Source organism: Trichosurus vulpecula, chromosome 5, assembly GCF_011100635.1.
Source record: "Trichosurus vulpecula isolate mTriVul1 chromosome 5, mTriVul1.pri, whole genome shotgun sequence".
Taxonomy (NCBI): Eukaryota; Metazoa; Chordata; class Mammalia; order Diprotodontia; family Phalangeridae; genus Trichosurus; species Trichosurus vulpecula.
Window position 1 is genome coordinate 150,392,427 of NC_050577.1, and position 26,626 is coordinate 150,419,052.

At 37.6% G+C, this 26,626-nt stretch overlaps 1 protein-coding gene across 2 annotated transcripts in view; it reads left to right on the forward strand.

The window, feature by feature from the left end:
• Window positions 1-26,626, forward strand: part of RELN (reelin) — a 560,642-nt gene that overhangs the window by 332,025 nt on the left and 201,991 nt on the right. For both annotated transcript variants that reach the window (XM_036762107.1, XM_036762108.1), the window contains exons 12-15: window positions 9,196-9,347; window positions 22,584-22,696; window positions 25,394-25,602; window positions 26,467-26,595. In XM_036762107.1, coding sequence (XP_036618002.1) covers window positions 9,196-9,347; window positions 22,584-22,696; window positions 25,394-25,602; window positions 26,467-26,595 — 603 coding nt within the window. The remainder of the gene's footprint in view (window positions 1-9,195; window positions 9,348-22,583; window positions 22,697-25,393; window positions 25,603-26,466; window positions 26,596-26,626) is intronic.

A 26,626-nucleotide genomic window follows, 5' to 3' on the forward strand; every position in this document is an offset into this window, starting at 1 on the left:
GGTGCCTGATGCAGAGTGGAGACTGTATAGGTAGAGAATAAAAGATGTATGTGAGAGATATTGTGGAAATTGGCGAGCGATCACCTATGTGAGATGGGCAAGAGAAGAGTTGAGGTTGCCGATGTGACTGGGATGTTCAGAATAGGACAGGCATGTTGTAGTCACTTCATACCAATCCAATTGTTAAATTTTCAGCATTAATGTTTACACTTTGGAAATCAGCAAATGCTGCAAATTGAAAAATCCATTCGTTGTTTTGTGGATTGTTTAGACTTGAGAACGTTATGAAGAAAATGTTAATGATGCAGATTAAATCTGAAAGGGGGAAGGAAGAAAAAAAGAAATTTACATGATAGCTTTATTACATATGTTAAAGGAATAGCAGGTTGTACATGGCTGTTTTGTAGTTTCATGTGCAATCATCTTTTTTTCTACATGTTAAAGAAATGCTTGTTTTACTTCAGAAACCAAAAAAAGATGTCCTGCATTCAGAGAACCAGTTATTAAACATTTAGCAGTGTACTACTGGAATAGGGTCATGTTGGGGCAGGAGAAGAGAACAAGTTTTATTTTGAACATGTTAAATTTTAAAAGTCTATGGGACATCCCAACTAAAAAAAATGTTTTTAATAGAAAGGTGTTGATGCAGGAGCAAAGATTAGGGGAGAGACAAGAACTGGGTGAGCCGATTTGGGAATCTCATGTATAGAGATGATGACTGAATCCATGAGAGTGGATGAGGTCACTGAATGAGAGAATACAGAGATACAGAGAAGAGAGCCTAAGATAAGCTTTCTCGGGTATCCACAATTAGTGGGTGTTATATGGATGGGACCCAGTAAAGAAGACAGGAACTGTCAGGTGAGATGAGAAACGAGAGAGGAGTCATGAAACCTCAGAGGAGAGATTATTCAGGAGGAGAAAGTAGTAATTAGTGTCAGATGCTGCAGAGAGGTAAAAGAAAATACTAATACTAATGATTATCACTTATCTAGAGAATGAAAGATTGCAAAGTGGTTAATAAAGATTGTCTTATTTTATCCTCACAACATCCCTGGGAGATAAGTGTTGTTATTATCGCCATTTTAGAGATGAGGAAAACTAAGAAAGAGGTTGAGTGACTTACCTAGGGTCATATAGCTATTAAATATCTGAGACTGAATTGAAACTCAGGTCTTCATAACTCTGGGTCTAGCACTCTATCCGCTGTGACAGCTCATTGGTTCTAAAGGACGAGGACCGAGAGAAAGCCACTAGATTTGGTTGTTATGATGTCATTGGTAACTTTGAAGAAAGCCATTCCATTCTTCTATACAACATGACTAATGTGAAAATATGTTTAATAGGTTGTTGTTGGGTTGTTGTTGTTGTGTTTGTCCTTCGTTTTCGAAGAGGACCATGGCATCAGAGAAATGATGACATGACTTGCAGTTTAAGAAGAGAGTCAAGGGATAGCCCCTTTAATTAGAAAAAAATGAAGAAAAAAATCAATCTGGGAAGGGAAGACCCTCAGGGTTGCTGTTCCAAAGAGAAACAGTTACCATTGACATTCACTGTAAGCCAGGAGGGCCCAAAATAAAGCCATTAAGTGGACCTTGGGCAGGGACCTGTTGTGGTCCAATCTATGAGCTTCAAAGTGAATTGGGTTTAAGGTGGAAGGAAGGAAGGAAGGAAAGAAGGAAGGAAGGGGGAGGGATGGGGATGGAGGGAGGAAGAAAGGAAGGAAGGAAGGAAGGAAGGAAGGAAGGAAGGAAGGAAGGAAGGAAGGAAGGAAATCTATCTAACCAGTAAATCCCAAGCTAAGTGGGTAGCCTCTGGCCATCAAAATTTACCTTCCTGAGGAGAGGGAGAGGACAAGCTGAGTTAACTAACTAGCTGGGTCCCCATTCAGGCAGCTTGGTCTACTCACAGGTTGTGTTTTGTATATGTAGAGCCTATATCGGAATGCATGCCATCTTGGGGAGGGGGAGGGGAGGTAGGGGGAGAAAATTTAAAACTTATCAAAGTGAATGTTGAAAACTAAAAATAAATAAATTAACTTATTTTTTAAAAAGCCATTCAATTGAATAATAATGTCAGAAGTCAAAACGAAGAAGGTTTTGAAAAGATGTAGAAACACCAAGTGAAACTGACATTTCTAAGAAATTTAGCTGGAATGGGGAGAAGAGGTATAACATTATTTGGCAGGCATGGCAGTGTCTAGAGAGGGCAACTTACAGCCTCAGAGAGCTATATGGAGCACTGAGAGGTTAAGTGATTTGCCCAAGGTCCCAGTTTGTCAGACATGAATCTTGAACCCATCCTGACTCCCAGGCTGACTCTCTATTCACTCTACACACTTCCTTTCATCATTCCCAGTAAGTGCTTAAATAAATGTTTTTTTTAATTGAAGAAATTATTTGAGAAAACCATCTTTGATGTTGAATATATGAATTCAGCCAACCTTGCCTTACTGGTTTCCTGACATGAGGATGTCCTTACATGTAATAGTGTTATTTAGAGCAGCCTAGAATCTTGAGAAATAGAAGAGAACTGTAAAACAACTGTAACCTTTAGAGGTCATTAACTATAACTCCTTTTCATTTATAGATGAGAAACTGAGCCCAGATAATTGCATTACAATGGAGATTTCTGGAATTGGTATTTCAAGTCCTGATCTCAAATCCTGCTTTGTTGTTACTACCTATGTTATTCTGGGAAACTACTTAACTCCATCTTATGCCTCAGGTTTTTCATCAGGAAAATGAAAGGGATGGTCGTGATAACTTCTCTGACCCCTTCCATCTCTAAATAGATGATCTTACGATCCACAGTAACTTGCTCAGGGTCAATTACCCAATTAACAGCACAACCAAAACTAAGACAGAGATCTCCTAAATCCTAGTCGAGTATTAGGTCCTAGCATAGCACCCTTGTTCTGTAGAACATCCAAATTTATATACTGATAGGTGTATAATAAGACTTCACTTGTCTTGACTTGAATTTTTAGCACTCTTCAAAGTCATGTCATTTCAAGAGTAGGTATTCCCTCAAGATGATTTTTTTTTTGCTTATAGGGTTCCCTTCCTTATTTCTCACTAAGGAAAGCTTCCTAGCTCACATAACATTTATAAACATTTGTGTTTCCTAGGAATGCAATTTTGTTTACGATTTTTAATCAGCCATGAGTAACAGGAGGAACAATAAAGACTGATTTTTGAAGCAAAGAGTAGCTTGACTCAACTTTTAAATAGTCTGAAAAATATATAATGGGCCTGTGGTGATGTTTCCAAATATATTTTAGGTAAAACAATCCTCAAAAGTTATTAAGATATACAACTAAAAATTAAGGGACAAAGGTTACCAACCTTGTCCCTTGTCTATGCCTTATATTTTCCTATACGCCATTTTATCTTTCTCATTGTTAAAAATACTCCAGAAGAGGCCAATACCTAGAAAGAGACATAATCTGCATCATTTATAAGACCAGTTTCTTTTGTGGATCACTAGACTGAGTGTTTTAATTGGGATAAATGGAGCATGGAAAAGACCAATGAACCAGTGTGCATTTACCTTTTATGAGCCAAAAAAAAAGGCTCAACTATTTATTTTTTGGTGGCTTTGTGGCATGTTCAAAAATCAATCAACCTTCTTCTTTGAACTGTTACTTTCCACAGGAGACTGGAAATGCTTACAAAATGTAAGCAAAAGTTTAAAAATGTTTAAATAAAATAAAATGTCCCAAATTTCCTAGCATTTTTTATCTATCTTTATTAAAGGCAGAATGATTCATTCCTTTTTCTCAGATATAAAAGCCTGTTGTTTTACTACTATCAGGAAATGTGCATTTATGATCCTTATATACTGTGTGACCTTGGGCAAATCACTGAAATTTTATATGCTCCAGTTTGTCTCATTCTGTAGGAAAAAAAACGTATAGGTAGCGTTCATCAGATTGGCCCTGGCTAAGAAGAAAAGATATAAAAAAGGAATTTTTTGATGATTTTCGAAGCTCATGCAACTAATAAAAGCTGTGTCTTTGAAAGAACCAAAGTTGAGGTCTTCTATACCTTTTGTCAAAGGATATACCAGGGGTGGGGAACCTGTGGCTTCAAGCCGTAACCGTCTAGGTCCTCCAGTGCAGCCTTTTGACAGAGTCCAAGTTTTACAGAACAAATCCATTTATTAAGGGAATTTGTTCTGTAAAGTTTGGATTCAGTGAAAGGGCCGCACTTGAGGACCTAGAGAGCCATGAGTGGCCCCAAAGCCACAGGTTCCCCACCCCTGAATAAGTACTTTATAAATGCTTGTTATTGAATGATTGATTTAATAGAACTAGCAACCTCTATTGAATATCCAAACTGATAGATTAAAAACACTAAGATGTATCTTAATTTGTCATTGGAGGAGAAAGATGAAGAGGATGTGTTGGCAAATAAGATGTAATAATTCAGTTTCCTAATTGGAAAAAATATCTCCATGCAATAGATGAATTTTTAAAATTAGGTAACTAGCAAGAAGTTATTTATACAAATTTCTTCCTTTAAAGTAAAATTACCCCAGGGTACAAGTCTCCTTTCAATGCAAATATTTAAAATCAGGAAGATGAGTCACTCATCCATATTGACAAATCAATATAAAACACCAATTTAAGAAGACACATTTCTTGATGATAATAATAATAGCCAGGATTTATACAATCCATTGAAGTTTTCAAAGAGCCCTACAAATATTTTATCCTCACAAAAACACTGAGAGGTAGGTACTATTATTGCCAACTTTTACGCATGAGGAAATTGTCAGAGGTTAAATCATTTGTCCAGTGTCACACAACTAGTAAATGTCTGAGGTTGGATTTGAACTCCGGTCTTCTTGACTCCAGGTCTGGTGATGTGTCTGCTGCACCACCTAGCTGCTTCCATGATTGAAAAGATAGGTTGAATCATGGGAGGAACTGACAGTGGATTTCTCACCTTCATAAGATAGAAGTTTTGGGACCTAAGACTCCCTCATTTTACAGATGAGGAATCAGGCCCGGTTGTCCAAGGTCACACACAAAATAAAAGCGGTTCCTGACTCTCTCACAACCAGTGTAGCCTTCTTCAGAGCCATTGTCTTTTTATCTACTATTTTAAGGCTCAAAAGAGCAAAATAAATACAAGATCCATTTTCTCCCCACCCCCCCTCCACAAACTCCCTCTTTTTCCCCAAGTTTCCTGACATTAGCTATGGTAATGTCATCCTCCCAATCTTTCATTACAATACTAGGTACATAATCAATGCTCAGTTATTGCCGATTAGTTGACCCAGCCTTAAAAGCTTTCATTTTTGTCGCTGGTATCTAATAAGTCACTCAAATCTTATTAAAATGTCTCTAATAAAATTACATGAGCTTCAAAAATCATCAACAAATTCCTTTTCTTTTTATCATTTCTCCTTGGCCAGGGCCAATTTCACAACTTCCACTCATGTTGTAGGGTCATGGCCACAAAGGGCAGGAGACTATTCCCCTCAAGGTTATAGGGGTAAGCTTGAGAGAAAGAAATTGGTTTCTACTACTATCATATATGATCACCCAATGGTATGTTTTCCATTGATTATTGGCTAATGTTAATTAGCCTGTCAGATTTAATTAGCTTTAAGAATTGAGTATCTTGCTTGCCTTCTCAGGGGGAAGAGATCTGTCAAGGGAGAGAGATAACTCAAAAAAATTTTGAATGAATGTTAAAAGCTGTTATTATATGTCACTGGAAAATGATTTTTAAAAGAATAAATAACAGAAAAATAAAATGTAATTTGTATATAGCAAGGAGGTATATAGCCAGAACAGTTGATACAAAACAGCCCTTCTAAACCAGGGTATATTTTGCCATAAGTACACACAGAGTACAAGAGAAAATAGACTTTAGCTTGGAGCACACTTATAGTAAAGGAATAATTCACAACTCCTGATTGCTGGAAATCCTTTTTCTCTTTGAGAAGTCATGATGAAGTTTCCATTAGGCATAGCTTGTAAAGTCAGATGCTACATTTCCTCAGTATGTCTGATATATTCTGTGGTAATGACTACACCTAAGACACTGTTCCCAGCTAAGAGAGGAAGCCCAAATACTCTCCTTGTTGGAAGTTTACAAAGTCATTCTCCTTGGGGGGAGGTGTGACAGAGATCGCATCCTCCCTGACTCAAAATGATTCCCAATCAGAGGTAACTGTTCAACCCATAGGCTGACCTACTATTAGAATTTCATCTTCTCAATTGCTTTGCTGTTTTATCCAAGACCCATAAGGGGCAACTGGTTGTTTTTTAAAAAATCACAATCATCTTCTTATGTAGTAACAGTTCGTTTCATCCAATAGTTTAAAGCACTTACCTTCTTTCCAGTTTTTTAACCAAATTCTTTGTACCAAGTTTCTGCCTTTGCTTGTTTCAACAATCGTATATAGGAATTGCTTATATCTATTTTATACATTTAATTATTTTACATCAACAGAGAATTCTGACTTGATTAAGATGGGAGTATGTTGTAGTTATTTTTATTGGGGTGGGGCTAATAGATTCAATGGACATTTCTAGGCTTTCTGAGTTCTATAGGGGTAAAGTAGGTTTCTCCCTACCCTACACCCTTACACTTTGCACTGTTCTCATGCCTCTTGACTCACTTGCTCCACGTCACTATTTCTAGACTCTTCCTCTACACTCATTCTACAACCTCTCCTCCTCAGGGGTTGACTCTGTACAAATTCACATATTTACCCATTTAGATCCTAGTGTTCTTCAAACAGAACATTCTCCCTTCTTTCTCAAAGAATTCAGTGCCTGGCTCACACTCATCTTTTCCACTTCAACTCCTTTTCTCACGCTCTGAGACTTCAACCTACATGTTGATGTTCCCTCAAACGTAGCTACCTCACAGGAATATTGGGAGGCTTAAATATGTGTGAGACATTTTACAGATTTTAAAGCCCCCATCTTGGAGTTAAAAATCAATTGCTGTGATGGAATATTATTGTGCTAAGAGAAATGATGAGCAGGGTGGTTTCAGATAAACAGGAAAAGACTTATATGAACCAATGCAAAGTAAAGTGAGAAGAACTAGGAGAACATTGTACACAGTAAAAAGCAATATTGTAATGATGATCAACTGGAAAAGACTTAATTCTGATCAAGACAATAATCTAAGACAATTGCAAAGGACCCACGATGAAAAAGAGATTGTGGGGGATAGACTGGCCTAGTATGTTATGGTTCATGGAGTCACAGAGTCAGAAAAGGCTGAAAAACAACAGCATGATGAAAAATATTATCTACCTCCAAAGAAAGAACTGATGAACTCTGAGTGTAGACTGAAGCATACTTTTAACTTTCTTCTTCTTGGATTTTTGTCTATGTTTTCTTTTGCAATGTGTGTAATATGAAATATATTTTACTTGACTTCACATGTATAATGAATTTAATATTAATGTTTTCTCAAAGGGTGGAGGAGGGACAGGAGGCAGGGAGAGAATTTGAAACTCAAATTTTTTAAGTGAGTGTTCAACATTTTATATGTAATTGTAAAATATTTAGCGAAATAAAAATATATTTTTATAAAATCAATTACAAAAGTACATGATAAGGAAATTGTGCCTAGAAAGTGATTCTTGTGTAGAAGATGTAGGGGTTTTAGTGGATTGCAAGCTTAATGTGCATTAGTAATATGATGTAGCAGCCAAAAAAAGCTGGCTGAAGGTCAGAGAAATTGAGTGACTTGCCAGTATTCATGCAGCATGTGTCTGAGGTGAATGCTAAACCTAGATCTTCTGGACTCCAGGCCCAGCGCTCCATCCACCTTACCATACTAGACTTGAAGTCAAGAAATCCTGGGTTAATGTCCCACGTCTGACAGTTACTGCTTGACTGTGAGACCATACTTAACCTCTCTAGAAATCAGGAAAATTTTTGATAGGTAGATGGGTTTTATCTGCTCTAGTGCTGGACATTACCACAGTGAGAAAATGCTCAGCACATCTTGGTGCCCCTAGATGCATTATGGTGTAGATCAGCCTTCTTTATCACAGCCAGTCAGTATACATTTATTAAGTGTCTTTGATTCCATGTTGTTGCCCCCTGTCTTCCATCCAGGCTGTCCAGCTCTTGTCCTAGGGTCCTGCATACCTTATTGGTGAAAGATCTTCAAGTACCCTCAAATCTACTACAGTGCAAACCACTCTTCTTTTGCAATGCATTCATAGGTATTTCACCCATTTCTTACACACACACACACACACACACACACACACACATTCACACTCATATACACTTCCACCTCTCCTGGAAACTAAATAAATCAACACTACCATTCTTAGAAAGGACTCATCAATCATTTGCCTTGTGATTCTGTTCATGATCCATGTAACCAATGATCTGTTGATCCCTTATAGGTCTCATCTCTATTAGAATTTAAGCTTCTTGGGAGCATGGACTGTCTTTGTTTTTGTATTTGTATCACCTTGCTTTATTGCTTGGTATGGTGCCTAGAACATAGTTCGCCATTAATGAATGCTTTTTTATTCGATCTTTCGTTCATATTGACCCATTTTATTTTTAGCCTGTTGAGGTATTTTGGAATCTATATTTCTCTCATGCAATGAATGCTTCAGCTATTTTCCCCTGACAGCTTTGTGACATCTGCACTTTGATAAGCCATATGAACAGTAATTAAATTTAATATACCTGACTTCAAAGGGGCACAGGATGAGTGGGTAAACAAGAGTTTAGGTTTTTAGTTCAATATGAAGAAAACTTTCCTACTTATCAAAATTTCTCAGAACTAGATTTAGTTACCTCAGATCATGTTAAATTTTTAAAGGAAGAATGGATGTTCAATCTTCCATTGTTTGGACGTCATAGATTCTTGAATTATAATTTAGTCTAGATGACCTTCGAGAACCCCTCAAGCCACCCCTAAGAATCTATGATTCCCTAAAAAGGGATGCAAGAACCCAGTCACTTAAAGTCTGAGATATAAGGGATAAAACCCAGCTATCAGGAGGCTGGGGTCACCAAGGTTTTGTTTTTTTTTTTCCTCACACCTTGAAGTTTATATTCATAGCTTCATCATTTTCGAGACTATCCATTAAGAAGGGAGCTGTCCTTGCTTTAAGTAAGGTGGATTTCTATTTGTTTAGATTTATCTTACCCATCTTATTCTTAATGGATCTCTTGTTCTATTTCAGATGGGATATCTTGGGAGCTGTCCTTGGCAATGAATGTGGAACTCTAGAATCAGGTTTATCTATGATCTTCCTAAAAGAAGGAGAGAGAAAAATATGTACTCCGTACATGGATACAACAGACTATGGAAATCTAAGGTTTTACTTCACTATGGGTAAGTAAATCAATACCTTTTCATAAAAGTTGACCTCAACCAGATCTTAGGTTAGAAATCATTCCTAAGGAAATTTTATTGTTTCGGGGTATCTGCAGCAGGAAAGGGAATACTCATAAAATTTGAGCTACATACCTCGTGCTCAGATGAGGGGACTGAGATGAATATACCTGCCAATGACCAGCCCTACTGTTAACTCATCTACAAAGAGTACTAGCCATGGTGTATCATCATCCTGCTAAAAAAGCAAAATGCCTTAATAGCCCTTTTATACAGTGGTCATAGCAGAAATGATGACAAAAGATGTAGAAAAATGAAAGCAGCCTAATACGACCTAATATGACTGTGCTAGATTCCCAGAGGATTTCCTTCCATCACAATGAGTCATTCGTTTTCATGCATATAGTGCTATTATGTATCTTCTTTGAGATTGGAAACTCTGAAGATTTTATGCTACGTTGTACCACACCATATTTTTTATTATCTTTGCAAATGCTAAAAAAAAATTTGGATCAAACATTCCCTCTATGATACAGTGGAAAAACACTGGCCCTAGAGTCAGGAGAGCCTGGGTTCAAATACCACTTTCATGCTTTCTACCTGTGTGATCTTGGGCAAGTCACTTAACCTCCTTGAGGGTTTGGCCTACATGGCCTTTCATGTCCCTTCCAGTTTTGGAGCTATGATTCTATGATCCTTGCTTTCTTAAAAATATATGAACACAAAGTATTGGGGAAAATCCATGGAGGAAGTGGGTGTTGTAATTTAGTGACGCGATAAAATTATTGTTTCAAACAGCAAATGACAAAATTATGTGTTCTGTCAGTGGAGGTCATTCTAGAGTGTTGTACAAGTGTCACATGCCTATTTTGTTGAGTGACCAGGAAACAGGAATGAACTTTTCTCAGCCTTTTGAATCATGGCTACACTTGGAAGAGTAACAGGAAATGAACTTTGTCCACCTTCTGAACTTATGGTAGAAGTTCTCATTCTAACAGGATAAACATGCCTATTGTCTCGCCATCAGCACAGCCTCTCCAGCAGTCTTATCCATTTCATTCTTCACCTCTCCAGGCATTCTCCATTTTATAAAATGAAGGCTGTGTGTATTGAAAGCAAAATATGAAAACACAATTTTAACTGCCAACATTCAAAAGAAGCACACAGCTTTGACTCTGAAATGATTTGTGTATTAAAATAACATTCATTGAATTTAAAAATACAGATTTTGACCTAAATATGATTTTATTCAAAATTATTCCTTTGGAGGACCCAAAGATAAAAAAGTTGTAGTCTCTGCCCTTCCAGAGTTTATAATATAGTAGGCAGACAAGACAGTCCTACAGATAACTATAAAACAATTTAGAGAGTTTCAAGTGCATTTTGCTATTGTTGTTGTTCAGTTGTTTCAGTCATGTCTGACTCTTGAAGTAGTCATTGCCATGATATGCTACCAGGCATCCTAGTTGCATTTGAGTTTTCACCCCATTGTGAATATCACTGTTATTTCTCATACCAAAACTCTATCATATATATAATATCAAATTCTTCAAATAGTGGGTTACTGAGTAAGAGAGATCAATCCAAATTAAATGAAATTAGTCTAAAGAGAAAAAATATAGTACCTAATCTAAGTTCCTCAAAACCTTGTACTAAAACAGATACAATTTCTTCTTATTGTAGAGAAGGAGAGATGATAGCAGACTTCAGATATGTAAAAGGTCCTTATACAATAGAAGTATCAGTCTTCTATTTGGCCCCAGGATACATAAGTAGGACTAAGGGGTAGCATTTGCGGGGGAGTAGATTTGAGGTGTCGTAAAAAACAGTCACTAATTAGAACTATCTGTTATAAAATGGAATGCCCAGCTGTGGGAGACAGTGAGTTCCCCATCACTGTAGGTCTTTCAGTGGTGACTAGATGACCACTTGTCAGAATTCATATTTGAGTATGTCTTGGACACCATGAATTCTGATGTCCCTTCTAGATGTAAGAGCATATTATTCTGCTAAATGTCCAGAGAAAAAAATCAGTTTAGATTTAATCCACTGCAGAGCTACATTGGCCTTCAGTACTTCTTTTTCACATGAACATTCTTCCAAGATGTGGCCTCAAAGAGGACCAGAGAGGACTGTGATATCAGGGAGGTGATGCCATGACATACAAATGACTTGGATTTAAGTGAGTCAGGGCTGTGCAAAGTCACCAGCTTCACTCTCTCCTCCAGAGCCATCTGGACCCAGTGGCCATATATAGATCAGGATGACTGGAGATGTCCCAGGATGCAGTGGGAGACCTTGACTTTTTCAAACTGAGGTCTTTAACAGGCTAGTTTAGTCAAAAAGGTCTCACTGTTCATTCCTCTCACATATTGTCTTCTGTCTGTGTGCAATACCTTGGTCCATGCTGATTTCACCTACTTGCAGTGAATTTCATGGTTCTCTCCGTTTCAATCTGAATCCATCCTACCTGTAAAAGCCCAGCTCAGGTTCTTTTTAGTGCATCCTTCTCTCACCATTCTAGTCCACACTGATCTCTCCCTTCTCTTTACTAACTCGCTCAGAGTCACACCCACCCAATATGACCCTTAGTCATTCTCTCATTTTTTTCATGTATGTTTGTGATATCTAACATCCTAGCAAATGATAAGCCACCTGGGTACAGAAGCCATGTCTAAGATTTATTTTGTTTATCCCAAAGTGTTCAGCAGAGGAGTAGGTACTTAACTATGTTACAAAGCAAGAATATGAGACATGTATTTTTATCTTCTATACATACCAGATTATCGGCTCCTCGAGAGCAGGTATTGTTTCCTTCAACTCATCATTTCAGTTCAACATTTATTGAGCACTTACTAAACATAAATCATTGTTCAAGGTATGGGGGACCCAAAGGCAAGAAATGGTGTAGTCTCTGTCCTTCCAGAGTTTATGATGTAGTAGAGGGACAAGAGAGGCTCACAAATAACTGTAAAACAATTTAGAGAATTTCAAGTGCATTTTGTTTTTGTTGTTGTTCAGTCGTTTCAGTAACAAAACAACTTCATGACCCTGTTGGGGATTTTCTTGGCAAAGATCCAGAAGTGGTTTGCCATTTTCTTCTCCAGCTCATTTTATAGATGAGGAAACTGAGGCAAACAAGGTTAAGTGACCTGCCCAAGGTCACACATGTGGTAAGCATACGAGACCACATTTGAACTCAGGTCTTCCTGACTCCAGACCCTAAACTTTGTCCACTGCGCCACCTATCCACCCTTTTCAGGTGCACAGGAGATATTTAAATGGAAAGATTCAGGGAAGGGTACTTTACAGAAGAGGGGGCTTGTGATCTGGAATTTGAAAGGAGTGAATGATTTTAAAAGGCAGGTATGTAGAGAAAGTCCATTTCAGACTTGGAGCATGGAGCATGTAAGTGCTCAGAGATGGGAAATGCCAAGGAGACATGAATGGCTAGCAGTCTGATTTTCCTAGAATGTAGAATATGTCAATCAACCAGTATTTACCTCCTCTATGCCTAGCCTCAGGCTGTGTGCCTGGGATAGAAATACAAAGAATGAAACAATCTCTACTCACAATGAGCTCACTTTATGAAGGAGGATAGTAATGCAGAAGGCTGGAAAGGGAGGTTGGAGCAAGATTGCAGAATGTTTTTAATGCCAAACTAAGGATTTTCTATTTAATCTCATAATCACTGGAAAGCTCCTAAACATTTTTGAGCAGGGCCGTACTGTGCTTCTGGCATTAGAAAGATGACTTTGGTTATGGATGCAGAATGGATTAGAGAGAGGAGAGCCCCACAGAGGGGAGAACATTTAAGAAAGTGTTTTCATAGTCCAAATAAGATGTAATTATAGGGTTTGGTTGTAAAGAAAAGAAAATGGGTGTGAAATATGGCAGAAGCAGAATTAAAGAGAATTGGCACCTGGCATTTTGTGCCAAAATGAAGAGTCAAAGATGATGAAGCTCAGATGACTGGGAGATCTGTGCCATCAAAAGAAATAGAGAAGTAAAGGCTGCTTTGGGTTCTTGTGGAGGGAGGCAATGATGTGTTTAGTGTGGGACACATTGAATTTGAGGTGCTGGTAAGCAATTCAGGTACATGTATCCAGCAGGCAATTGGAAATATAGGACCGATGCTCAGGGAAGAATATCAATTTGGCAACTGTTTGCAAAACAGATTGTTTTGGGAAAGGACCAGAAGCAGGTAGACAGATTGAGTGACCATGACAGTAGTGTAGTGATGAGGGTCTGAGCTAGGGCCTCCACTGTCTGAGTGGAGAAAAGAAACAGATGTGAGAGGTATTATGGAGGCATAATCAATAAGACTGACAAATGTTTTAATGTGGGAGAAGGCTTTGGATGAGGCAAAATGAGGAGCTAAGGATGATGCTCAAATTTGTGAGCCTGGTTGACTAAAAAGACTATGGTGCTCTCAACAGTAATAGGGAAGTTTGTAGAAGCAAGACATTTGAGTTGAGTTTTGAGATACTTACAGGATATCTACCACCACCCCAGCTAAGATTCCTGTTTTTATTATATGTATCTATGAGCAACAAAGCCTGATTGTTTTGATACTCTATTTTGTCCACTCCTCCCCACCAAAATCTAGCTCAGAGTTGGGGAACCTGTGGCCTCGAGACAACATGTGGCCCTCCAGATCCTCAGATGTGGCCCTTTGACTGAATCCAAACTTCACAGAACAAATCCCCTTAATAAGGGGATTTGTTGGAAGATATGGACTTCATGATAACCTGGAAAAACCTACATGATATAATGCTGAGTGAGCAGAGCAGAACTAGGAGAACATTATACACAACCACAGATATATTGATTCTGTGATGACTAACCTTGATAGACTTCACTCTTCTCAGCAATACAAGGTTCAAAGACAACTCCAAAGGACTCATGATGGAGAAAGCTATCTACATCCAGAGAAAGAACTATGGAGTCTGAATGCAGATTGAGGCCTACTGTTTGCTCTCCTTTTTTTTCTCTTTTGTTTTTGTTTGGGGGGGGTTGGTTTTGTTTCTTCTTTCTCTTGATTCATTCCATTGGTCATAATTCTTCTTTACAACTTGACTATTGTGTAAATGAGTTCAATGCAAAGTTATATGTAGAAGATATATCAGATCCCATACCATCTTAGGGAGGGAGCAGGGAGGGAAGGAAGAAAAAAAATAAAAGGATTTGTTCTGTAAAACTTGGACTCAGTCAAAAGGTCACACCTGAGGACCTAGATGGCCACGTATGGCCTTGAGGCTGCACGTTCCCCACCCTTGGGCTAGTTCATTACAGTTTCAAGTGGTCTTTGGTTTCACCAATGTTGGTGCTTCCTTGCTGATACAAATTATAAACCTTTCATACAAAATTTCAGTTGGGAGGGTCCTCCATTCTCATCTAGTCCAACCCATACCAGGAAAAAAAACAGATTCTCTCTGAAACATTCCTGACAAGTGGTTCTCCAGCCTCCTCGTAGAGACCAGTGGTGAGAGGGAGTCTACTACTTTCCAAGGGCTCCTATTCCATCTTAGCATGGCTCTAATTGTTATGAAGTTTTTGCTTAACTCAGACTTAAATTTTTCTCTTTGCAACTTCCACCCTTGCTCTTAGTTCTTCCCTCAGGGAATCAAACATTTCTCAGTGTAATCTCTTGGACACATGACAATATCTTAAATACATGAAGATAGTTGTCACGTTCCCGCTGTTCTCTAAGCTAAACATCCCCATATCGTCCACCTGATCTTCATATGGCATCCCTTTTGAATGTTCTCCAGATCATTGATGTGCTCCCTACAATTGGCTTCCCAGAACAAACACAGTATTCCATATGTTGTCTGACCAAGGAAGAATACATCAAGATTTTCTCATATCCTGATTCCTGGAAGCTATCCTTTTTATTGGAACCCAAGATTCCATTAGGTCTTTTTGGCTGCCAAATCATGGTGTTTCCTCATATTGAGTTTGTTTTCCACTAAACCATCAGATCGTTTTTAGACAAAATGCTATCTAACCTTATCCCCACTATTTTTTATTTATGAGATTGATTTTATGAATCCAAATATAAAACCTATCTTTGTACCTTTTGTATTTCATCTAATTTGACACAGTACAGTGTTATAACCCATCAAAGTTTTTCTCAATTCTGAATCTGCCATCCAGTGCAGTAATGATCTCTGCCCTCCGCAAATTTCATAAGGATGCTGTCTATGCCTTTATCTGGGGCATTGATAAAAGTGTTAAACAGCACAGTACCACACACGTATCCTTGGGCCATTGTACTAGAGATCTTCTTTGATTACAACATGAAACCATTAATGATCCAGTAAGTTTAGAATCCATCTAACTAATGAGAGACTCTTCCCACAATTCATCCATAGAGAATGTACCCATCAGATTTCGTTATCTTGAGGGCACCAAGATTTTGTTGTCTCTCATTCTTACCATATATTAATAGTTCATCTTCATTTCTGGTCATTTATGTGCTTAATAATGTTCCTTACTTCACTTCTATCACATAAATTATCTTTGGTAACATACTGCAGCCTGGTAACATAAGCCAGGGCAAGCAAGATTGTTACCTAATCGATGGGGAAACTAAGAGTCAGCAAATATACATGACATCCAAAGTCATACGGTACTATCTCAGAACTATTATAAATAATCAACCGATAGCTGTGAAATTTAATTGAAGAGTATATACTTTAAAAAAAGCCTTGTTTGATTATCTTGATATAAATCAGACTCCTGAAGTTTTTCTTAAAACTGTATTTATCACCTTTAAAAATGTGTCATCTAAATGGTTTTCAATTTAAAATCTAAGGGCTTGTAATTACCACATAAAAGATACTAAGGTCTTTACTTTTTCTTCACTACATATTATAGTTATAGAACAAGAAAAAAAAATCTTACTTTCACTAGGAACTCATGTCACTGCACCTTCCCAAGAATGATGGATCAACCCCCTAGTTCTTTAGATTAATTCCGTAGTGTTTTTAATGTCACTGCTACCACTGTTACCAATGGTCTCTTTCCGCTTTTGACACTTTTCAGGGCAAAGGGGAGCTCCCAGGTGTCTTTTAGACCTTTTAATTATTCTTTCTAAAAGAACAATGTAGTAGCAAATAGTACAAGCTATGTTCATAAGCAAGCAGAAAATGAAGAAAACAGATCTAATCCAAAGATTGCATTTTTTCATAGGCACTTATATTGTGCTAGTAACATAGTCTTATGTTAATTGTGACCTTTGTCTTTCTCAGTGCTCATCTATTGATAATGGTTTATTATGAGCTCTATGCTAATTATGTTTCTGAAGAGAGCATTTTGTTTTAGTTTGGATTCTTCCCCAGTTCCTATCATTTAGAGGCATCTTTATGAGCCATACTCATCATTATCACAAAATTCATTCTATATTGTTCTAGGTATAGTCCATTTGCCTAAAATGAAGCTACTTTGAAAAATACAGCTACAGATGAAAATCAGTTGTACGAATCCTATTTATTGTAGTTTTAACACATTCATTTCAAATGTAAGTTAAAATATTAATTTTTAGCATCACTGTGTAACTGAAGATATTATTGCCTCTTTTGAGGCATAATAGACTTCTCTCAGGTTCTAAGCAAACAAGTCCTGAGGGGGGAGAAATGCATTACATTTTCTCACTAATGTGGTAATGATGTCTTGAGGAATAATAATCAGAATAATATATAAAATTGAGATGAATCACCAAATACCTTTCCACAATACGTCAATGCTCAAAGGAACAAGTAATTTTCAAAAGAATTAGTGTCAGTGACCACAATAAAACATGCAAGAACACAAAACTCCAAACTTCCAGCCCAAACTAAAGGTCTACAAAGAAGGGGTAAGATCCAATAGACTCTTTGGGTCTTGAACCCTAAAATAGCTTTTTTTGAAGGGATTCAAGAGGATTACTGGTGAACCATGCTGCAGAATGGGCCAGGTTCACTGATATGAAGTCTTAAATATCACCTTAGGACAACGTTACCAGTGTTTGCACAAACACAACTACATTTGGCTGTATGTCTAGCCAAATAGATGGATGTTGGTGGGATGCTGAAGGAGCCATTATATGGCAAACAATTTGCAGGTGATTGAAAAGCAGGATGGGCAGGAGAGTCATTATGAAAGAGGATATGACTTTGTGTCATCATTATGAAATGCAGGGAAACATAGCCAGCATGAAGCTGATGAAGGTAAGGTGACTCAGTGAGAACAAAGATATAAGACAAGCCAGAAGCAGAACCATAAACAAAAACTACTGCAGCAAACTAAAGGACTTTTTCGTGCTTCCATAGAAACGTACATTATCAGTAATTCTGTTTTTGAAAAAAAGACAAGGATATATGTTTATATAGGATAGATATTTGCGTATTTTATGTTTATATGTTAAGATTTAATTGCTTAAAACTACACTAATATTTTAGGGACACTCTATATACACAAATACATACATGTGTGTCTATCTATCTGTCTGTGTGGTGCTGCTTGCCTGAGAAAGCCCTATCCAGGATCATAAAGTATTATCCTGTCAAACATAATGTTGATAACCGTTGTAATTTTACAGAAAAGGAAACTGAGGCCCATAAAGGTAAAGTGATTTATTCAAGATTATGTAAGTGGCGATACTAATGGGTTGACACTCAAACTGGTCTTTTGAGTATCTGATGCCAAGCCCAGGGCTCTTTTTCCCCTAATCAAGGCTTCTACCCTGCCAAGTATAGTTACAACTTAAGGACATTCAGACCAATTAGCATAATTAGCTAATAAGACCCTGTGCAAGCCTTTTTTCTCTTTTACAAAGTTACCAAAATAAATTCCTCAAAGCTCATGGATTTTGCAATTATCTTTTAATGGAGCCATTGCTTGGCTTATTCTGCTGACCTCAGCTAAACTTAGACATTATTTTATATTTGCATTCCTAACAAGTTTATTTCAAAGTGTTTAGATACTTCTGTTGGTATTGAATGGTTTTAAAAGATTCTCAACAGTTGGGCAGGATCCATATGGCCCTTCACTTGGACAGTACATCTTCAAAGGGCAGTACATCTGTCTCCTAGTAGAAAATAAAGGAAATTATTTTCTAAGATACTTATATTCCAGATAAGTTGTCCTGCATTCAGAAGCAAAATTATTTCCAAATAAGAACTCTATTTTTCTGCCAACAGCACCAATTAGGAATGTATCTAAGTTACAGTTGCTATAGTAACAGGGCTTCTTCAGTAGACTTGGGATCAAAGTGATTGACCATCAGAAATAATACCACTGACATTAGATGCCCTCTAAACCCAAGGTCCCACAGATGCCTAGCTGATGGTGACCTTTGACACCCAATGAGGAAATAAACTATTCAACTCTTGATTATTGGAAGGAGCTTTCCTTTTGGGAATTGATGGAAGCATAATTTTAATTCCGTCTTAACTTTCCTTTACCACCCATTGTGCTTCTGAGTTGCTTTCCCCTATTTAGAGTTAATGTTTACTTAATAATGTAAAATAATTTTAAGATAAAACTAAGAAAAACATAGAGAATATGACAAAACAATTCAAATCATACATTTATAGAAATAGTTTGCTACTTTGGATTTATTGGCTGTTTCCTATATCCATGTGATTGTTCCACCCTCATCAACCCAAATAATTAAAAACTTTTGTAGATATAATTCTATTTATGAATATCAACTAAAGAACTAAAGAAAATTTCTATAGAAAATGTAAGACAATTATGAAAGAATCTGAAGAACAATAAGAAATTTTAGCACCTAGGAGTAACAGATTTATTAAAACAAGAATGCATCTGAAAATTTCTACGCATGCAGTTAGTCATGTTGTCAATATAACTTATAATTGTTAAGAAAAATACATTAACAAAAATGGACTTCAACTTTGAAAATAGTTCCTCCAACATGGGAGCTGTTAGGAAGTAGCAGGGAATGTTGAAGAAATGCTAGAGCAGAAATAGCATGTGAATGTATTAGAATAGTATTATGCCTTGAGAAATGACAAATATGACTGATTCAAAGAAAGATTAGATGACTTGTATGAGTTGATGCAGAGTGCAATGAGCAGAATCAGTAGAGAGGTTTAGGAAATAACAGTAACATGAAAGAAAAGTTTGAAAGACCTCAGAAATTTAATCAAAGCTATACACCATAGTAGCTTCAAAAGACTGATGATGAAATATGCTTCCTACCTCTAGACAGAGAGATAATGAACTAGAGATGTGAATTTTCAAGTATGACCAATGTGTTGTTGGACTACCCATATTTGTTGCATGTAAAGACTTCTGTTATAAGGCTTAGTAGTTTAGTGGGTAGTGGTTCTGAACCTCTTTAACAAACTTCCTTTCATCCTAAACTTCTTTCTTTTCATTCTTTCCATTTTCTAACCCTCAAAACATGTCTCCTTCTCCACAACTGCTTCCATAGGCATGCCCTCCTGTACTGGCTACAGCTTCATAGACTTTCCAACTCACTGGTCATGGTAGGAGCAATCCTTGCTCCTCATTACCCCTTCCAGATTCCCACTACCAGCTTTACTAAGAAATTCATCCTCTTTTGAGGTTCATACTATCAAAATTTATCACTCACTCTAAATCTTACTGGTTATTATCTGTCAACCTGTAGGACATTTGTCTTTCTTCTCCAGTGATGTCAGTCCCTAGCTTATAATCTTTCTCTCCACTTCTCCTACCCTTATGGTTGGGGACTTCAGCATACATACTGATGCCTCTTCAAATACCCTACCGTCCAAATTCCTCAATCTACTAAATTGCCATAACCTGCTCCTCCACTCCACATCTGATACAAACAAAGAAGGCCATATCTTTGACCTTGCCATCATCAGCATGCGCTCAACTTCCATGTTCATGAACTCTGAAACCTCTTTTTCTGATCATAATCCTTTATCATTCCACCTTTTTTGATGTCTTACAACTGTCAACCCTCTTTATCCTCATCATTCCCTCCATCACCTCCATTTCTCAGTTCTTTCCCAAGCTAATTCTCCATACTGTCCATACTCTTCCCAGTTCTAGCCCCTTGGTAAATCAACTCAATTCTTTACTATCCTCTACCTTTTATTTTCTTGCCCCCTTGTCCAATCTCCAGTCATGCTTTTCTAGTCCCCAACACTGTATTACACCCAGAATCTATTTCTCTTCTGTTCACATGCTGCTGAATGGAACTGGAGAAAAATCACAACATTGTGCTGACAGGACCCGAATAAAATTGTACTTTCTAACTTCAGCTAAGCCTGGACCCACCACAAGTTTATGCTATATAATATCAACTAATCGTGTATTATCTAATTTCATCTTCATTTCAAAGCAAACATTCTATTCCTTCTGCAATGATTCTCTATTCTACTCTCAGTGATTCAGGTTCATCCAAGTGTTATCTCTCCTCCATCTTCCCAGTGCACCTTCTACCCCTACCCTGTCAGCTGAGGACCTTATGGCTCTATTCTCCAGGAACTCCCTCTTCTACTGTATCTCATATCACTTAGATGTCCTTTTCCACTCTTTCCTCCACTTCTGTCTCACATGGCCTTTGCTCTTGGCAAGGCAAACCTCAGCCATGAAGGCAACTGAAACAGATACTGTGGAGCTCTTAGAGAATGGTCAGATGCCAAGGTCTTCCATTGCATACTGGACCATCATCAGTCAACCTGACTTTTGTCTTGCCACTGGACTTCGATGACCCTGAAGGAGAGGATGAGACTGATAACTTTGGACAGCTCTCCCTCACTTAAATTCAAGTCAGAACACCACCCCATGATGTCATTGGTTTTATTTGAAAATGAAGGATGATTATTAAACATTAGTCTCCTTCATCCCCTCAACCTTCTAGCTAAATAGGCCTATTTACTAGTTCCACATACATAACATTTTATCTTCTGTCTTCATAACCTTGCTTGAGCTATATCCCCCTAGGTCTGGGATGTACTGTCTGCTTCCTTCTGCCTTTTAAAATCCTTTGAGAGTACAGAACATGTGCCATCTCCTCCACTTAGCTGCTACTCCTCTTGCTTCCCACCAAATAATGACTGAGTTTTCTGTGTATGAATTCCATATTTACTTAAATGAATATATATTGTTTCTCTTTATAGAACAGAATATAGACATCCTTAATAGCGTAGACTCTTTTGTTTTTCATCTGTTTGCCTAGCTACTAGTAAAATGCCTGGCACACACAGTAAGCACATAATAAATGGATATCGATTGTTTTTAGAACACTGCGTGTCTATAGGAAGTCACTTAACTCCTTTCACCCTCCATTTTCCCTTCTGTAAATGGAATGATAGATAATGCCTGCCCTTCTTATACTTACTTCATAGGGTTATGGTGAGGATTAGATGATGTAAAAGATACTTCACGGTTCTATGATATCATCACATTGAAACTCCCTACACCAAAGCAAATTGCAGCTGGCTGTAAGTGAGTCCATGCCTGTCAAGGCACTTACTGAGACTCAGAGAGCTCATGAGACTCATTTGCTGCCACACAACTAATCAGTTTCACAGCACTTGAACTTGGACCTTCCTGACTATGTTAAGTTGCCTCTCTAATGATAATAACTTGATTTATATAATGGTTTACATAATTTTATTTGTATAACATACATTTATATAATTTTACAAACCACTTTTCTGACAACCACCCCATGAGATAATAATATGAGAATTCTTTGAAAACGTAAAAGTCATTATGCAAAAGTAGAGTGGTGGTATTAGTAAATGAATTCTCCAATACACACTAAAATGTAAAAGCTTATTGCTACTCAGCATTTTGAAGGACAGCTGATGTTTATGAAAGTCTTTGGAAATGAAAATCAAGTGGAATATTTTGTTAATGGTTACTGGTCTTTGAACTTTTAGCAGTAAAGACTTCAAACATAACCCCAAAAGTTGGTTTAATTAAAAGTTGTACAGGTCTTTTCCCCATAGGTTGAAAGGTGAAGAAACAAACACTACTTCCCCATAGCAGATTATTCTTTCAATCTCATAAAGCAAATAGTTATTTGTGTCAAGTTTTTGATCTTTGTTGCAGCCTGTTCTGAGCCATGTACAAGTGATCTCCTCCCTGCCTGTTTTCTTTTAGGTCATAGTTTAATCACAGCCTGGTGTAATTATTTGTTATAATCCTGGAGTTTAATATTGTACTTTATGTGATGATTGATGCAAATAAGTGTTAATAACCTATCAATCATATATTGTGCAGGAGGACTTTGTGACCCTGGAGAATCCCATGAAAATGATGTCATTCTCTATGCAAAGACTGAAGGAAGGAAAGAGCATATTACTCTGGACACACTTTCCTATTCATCCTACAAGGTAACCACAACCAGCCTACAAAACTTCCCTGACCTTTCTCAGGCTACATATCTATAGAAACTATCCCAGATACAAAGGGGAAAATGTCTTCTGCCTACAATCCCATAAGATATGATTAGGAGTAAAGCTGCTCAATTTAAATGATATATTGTGCTATAGTTCATGGCAATGCCTTTAGTGGACTCTTTTAATTCTTATACTTTTGAATTAGGGTATTACTAGGAAGGGGTGAAATACTATCAGAGAAAAGAAGACAGAGGCTGATACTCTGAGTGACATTTGGTCTTGTCCCCTTGAAAGCCCTGAAAGGATCTCTAATTATGCAGCCCACAGGAGTGCCATCAGGCATAATTAATATTTATCCAGCATTTTGAGATTCCCTAGACGAGAGGCATTGTAGAAATGCAGATCATTATTACTGTTGCTTTCCTCTTGGCTAATTAGAACTGCTGAGGTCGACCTTTTCGCTTTGCCCTTTGGATTTAGGACAGGTGTTGACTCTACTTGTTTGCAAACATCTTCAAAATTATGTGAGATGCTTGTCATGGGTTTTAGGGTTTTTTTCTAATTGTACATTTATTTGTGCTGACACAATCATTATTAGTTAGCCTTCCTTCAGCACTGATGACACCCTGTAAAAGAGCTTGAGGATGTTTCTTGCTCAGTGCTCTCTTAGTTAAGATTTGAAAGACATGATATAAACAGAGATGGCAGAATGGGAGATACCGACAGAAGGATGAAGAACCAACATGACCCACATGTGGTGGTCTGGGGTGCTCAGAAGGGATGCTGTCACTAGCAATAGCTCAATAGCAGGCCAACTAAAACAAGCTTTGAGAATATTCTGAAGGTGTGAACAGTTCATTTTTTCTTTTCTCGGCATGATAATATGATGAGGCATTTGCCCAATTGTTTGCACTCAAACCCCATCATAGGGCCTACTGATATAGAAAAACAGTTTGGGCTGCTTATTTTGGCATATTTTGGCAACTTTTGATGATATCAAATATCATCAAAGTCGATATATATCAACTTTCCTCTGACTTGAGCTAAGCAAACATTTCACTCACGATAGGGTATTTGTGAAACACGCTTACTTTGAAACGGTCACAGTAGAACTGGTTAAAGCAGGTAAAGATAGAAAGACCAGTATGTCTGAGGCAGGAAAAAATTCTACCAATATATATTCAAGTAGGGAGATTTATGAATCCAATGAAATATTATTATCTCCTTAGGAGTATGACATCAGTTTAATTCAATAAGCATTTATTAAATACATACTCTGTGCCAGGCACTGTGATGGGCTGTGAGGATACAAGGACAAAAAGGAAACAGTGCCTGCCCTCAAGAAGCTTATATTCTACTGCAGGGAAACAGCATGTATATGGAAATAAATAAAATACAATAGAAAAAATAAATGTACATAATATACGTTAATACACAGAGAAAATAAATTCAAGTTTTGAGGAATGTTAGGAACATTAACAACTAGGGGAATTAGGAAAGGCACTTGTAGGTGATGGCACTTGATCTAAGCTTTGAAGGGAACAGGAACTAGGGATCCCACAAGGCAGGGGTGAGGAGGGAGAGTGTTCTGCATATTTGGGCAGCCTGGGGGAAAGCCCAGAAGTGGGAGATCAGAGATCATGTACAGAGAACAGCAGGTAGTCCTGGAAAGTAGAATATGTGAGAGTAAATAATTTAAAGTCAAAAGATTGTTTGGAGCTAGACTGTGAAAGACCCTAAATTCTGAACAGAGAAGTTTATATTTTGTCCCCAGAGGCAATAGAAATCCCTTGAGGTTTCTTAAGTAGGAGTGATGTGGGTAGATCAGTGCCTGAGGAAAATCAATTTGGTACCAGTGTAGGAAATCGGTTGGAGAGGATGGAGGCTATGTGCAAAGAGCTCAATTAGGAAACTATTGGAATAGTCCTGTTGAGAGGTGATGAGGGAATAAACTCACAGTAGCTTTGTGAGTGAAGATTCGGCAGCAAATGAGATATCTGAAAGACTTCATTTTGTTCAGTGGTTTCAATTGTGTCTGACTTTTCTTGACCCCATTTGGGGTTTTCTTAGCAAAGATAACAGAGTGGTTTGCCATTTCCTTCTCCAGCTCATTTGACAGATGAGGAAACTGAGGCCAACAGAGTTAAGTGACTTGCCTAGGGTCACGTACCTAGTGTGTGAGACCAGACATAGAATACTATCTACTGTACTACCTGGGTGCCCCAAAAGGCTTCATGCCTGATTGCATATGTGGGATATGAGGGAGGGTAAAGGAGATAACTCTTAGACAGCAAAACAAAATGAGTAGAAGGGTGGTGGTACCCTCAACAGGGAAAGGAATGTTAGAAACAGGGGCAAATTTAGGGGAAAAGATAAACTAATTCTTTTTTGAATGTGTTAAGTTTAAACAAATGTGATGTATGTGGAACATCCAGGTGGAGAGGTATAGCAGGCAATTAGAGAGATGCCAGAGATGTTGAACTAGAGCTCAAGTGAGAAATATGGACTGCATATATGGATCTGGGAATCTACAGAGTGGTAGTGACTGGGTCTACAGAGTTATGTAATCACCAAGGGGAAAGTATGGAAACTATGATCTTCTCATGTGTTCCCCATAATGCCATGTACTAGGTATGTAAAGGGTCTATTGTTTATTATTGCTATTGCAAAGGATTTCTGTTTGTTTTAAAGGTTCCATCTTTGGTTTCTGTTGTCATCAACCCTGAGCTTCAGACTCCTGCCACCAAGTTTTGTCTCAGACAAAAGAATCACCAAGGATATAATAGGAATGTCTGGGCTATAGATTTTTTCCATGTTTTACCTGTTCTGCCTTCAACAGTATCTCATATGATACAGTTTTCCATCAACCTTGGATGTGGAACCCATCAGCCTGGTAATAGGTATGAAGGCTGAGATTTTAGTCTAATATTAAATGAGAAAATGGATTTGGCTACAAGCATTAAAAATGAGTTATCGTGTGTGTGTGTGTGTGTGTGTTCTCTGTAAAATCTTCCGGACTTTAGTAAAGTGCTAAAACATTTTCATCCTTGTACAAAATTAGGTCACTTTAATAATAAATAACCCTAATAGTCATTTTCTATTACACACATTTCCAAAATGTATGTGTATAATGTTACTATGAAAACTCAAGTTGTCTTATAAGGGTCCTTATGTTCTCGATCCCAATACCTTAGCCTCACTTATGCCAGAAGATATCAGTGGTGCTCTGGAATAGCAAAAAAAAAAAAAATCTGTGGAAGCCATCCACTGGGAGAGATAGTTTAGAGTGAAGGAAAAATAAATAATTTAAGAAAAAATTGACCCCATGTCAATGACATGTGACCTCCTAATAACAGTCACTAAAATCAATTAGCATTTGGAAGGCCAAGCATGACTTCTCATTCTTGATCACTAAACTGTTACTTTTGTCCTGTCTCTGGCTTAGAATATGTTACTCTCATTTTAGCATGATGAAATGACATTGTGAGACAAGGTAATTGCCTTCCAATCTATCAATTTCAAGTGCTGTAACTTGGGTTATTATTTGCTATCTTGAAAATATTGAATTTATCTTTGCACAAGTAATGTGGCCATTTGTCAGTCAAGGAAAGTCAGAAAAGGAAAATAACTATTTGAGAAACACCTCTTTAAGAGTTTTCTATGTTTGTCCAACAAATATTGGCATTGTGTTCAGTCAGGTATGAATTGTTTTACTTTGCTCATCTTTGGCCCCTCTTCATCATTGATTCTTTTGTGGATGGCAGCGTCAGCTTAGAATTTTCAGCCAACCACGGGCGCTCCTGGTCTCTGCTTCACACTGAATGCTTACCTGAGATATGTGCTGGGCCACATCTCCCTCATAGTACTGTCTATTCTTCTGAAAACTACAGTGGGTAAGTATATCCTTTCTGAAGACAGTAAAAC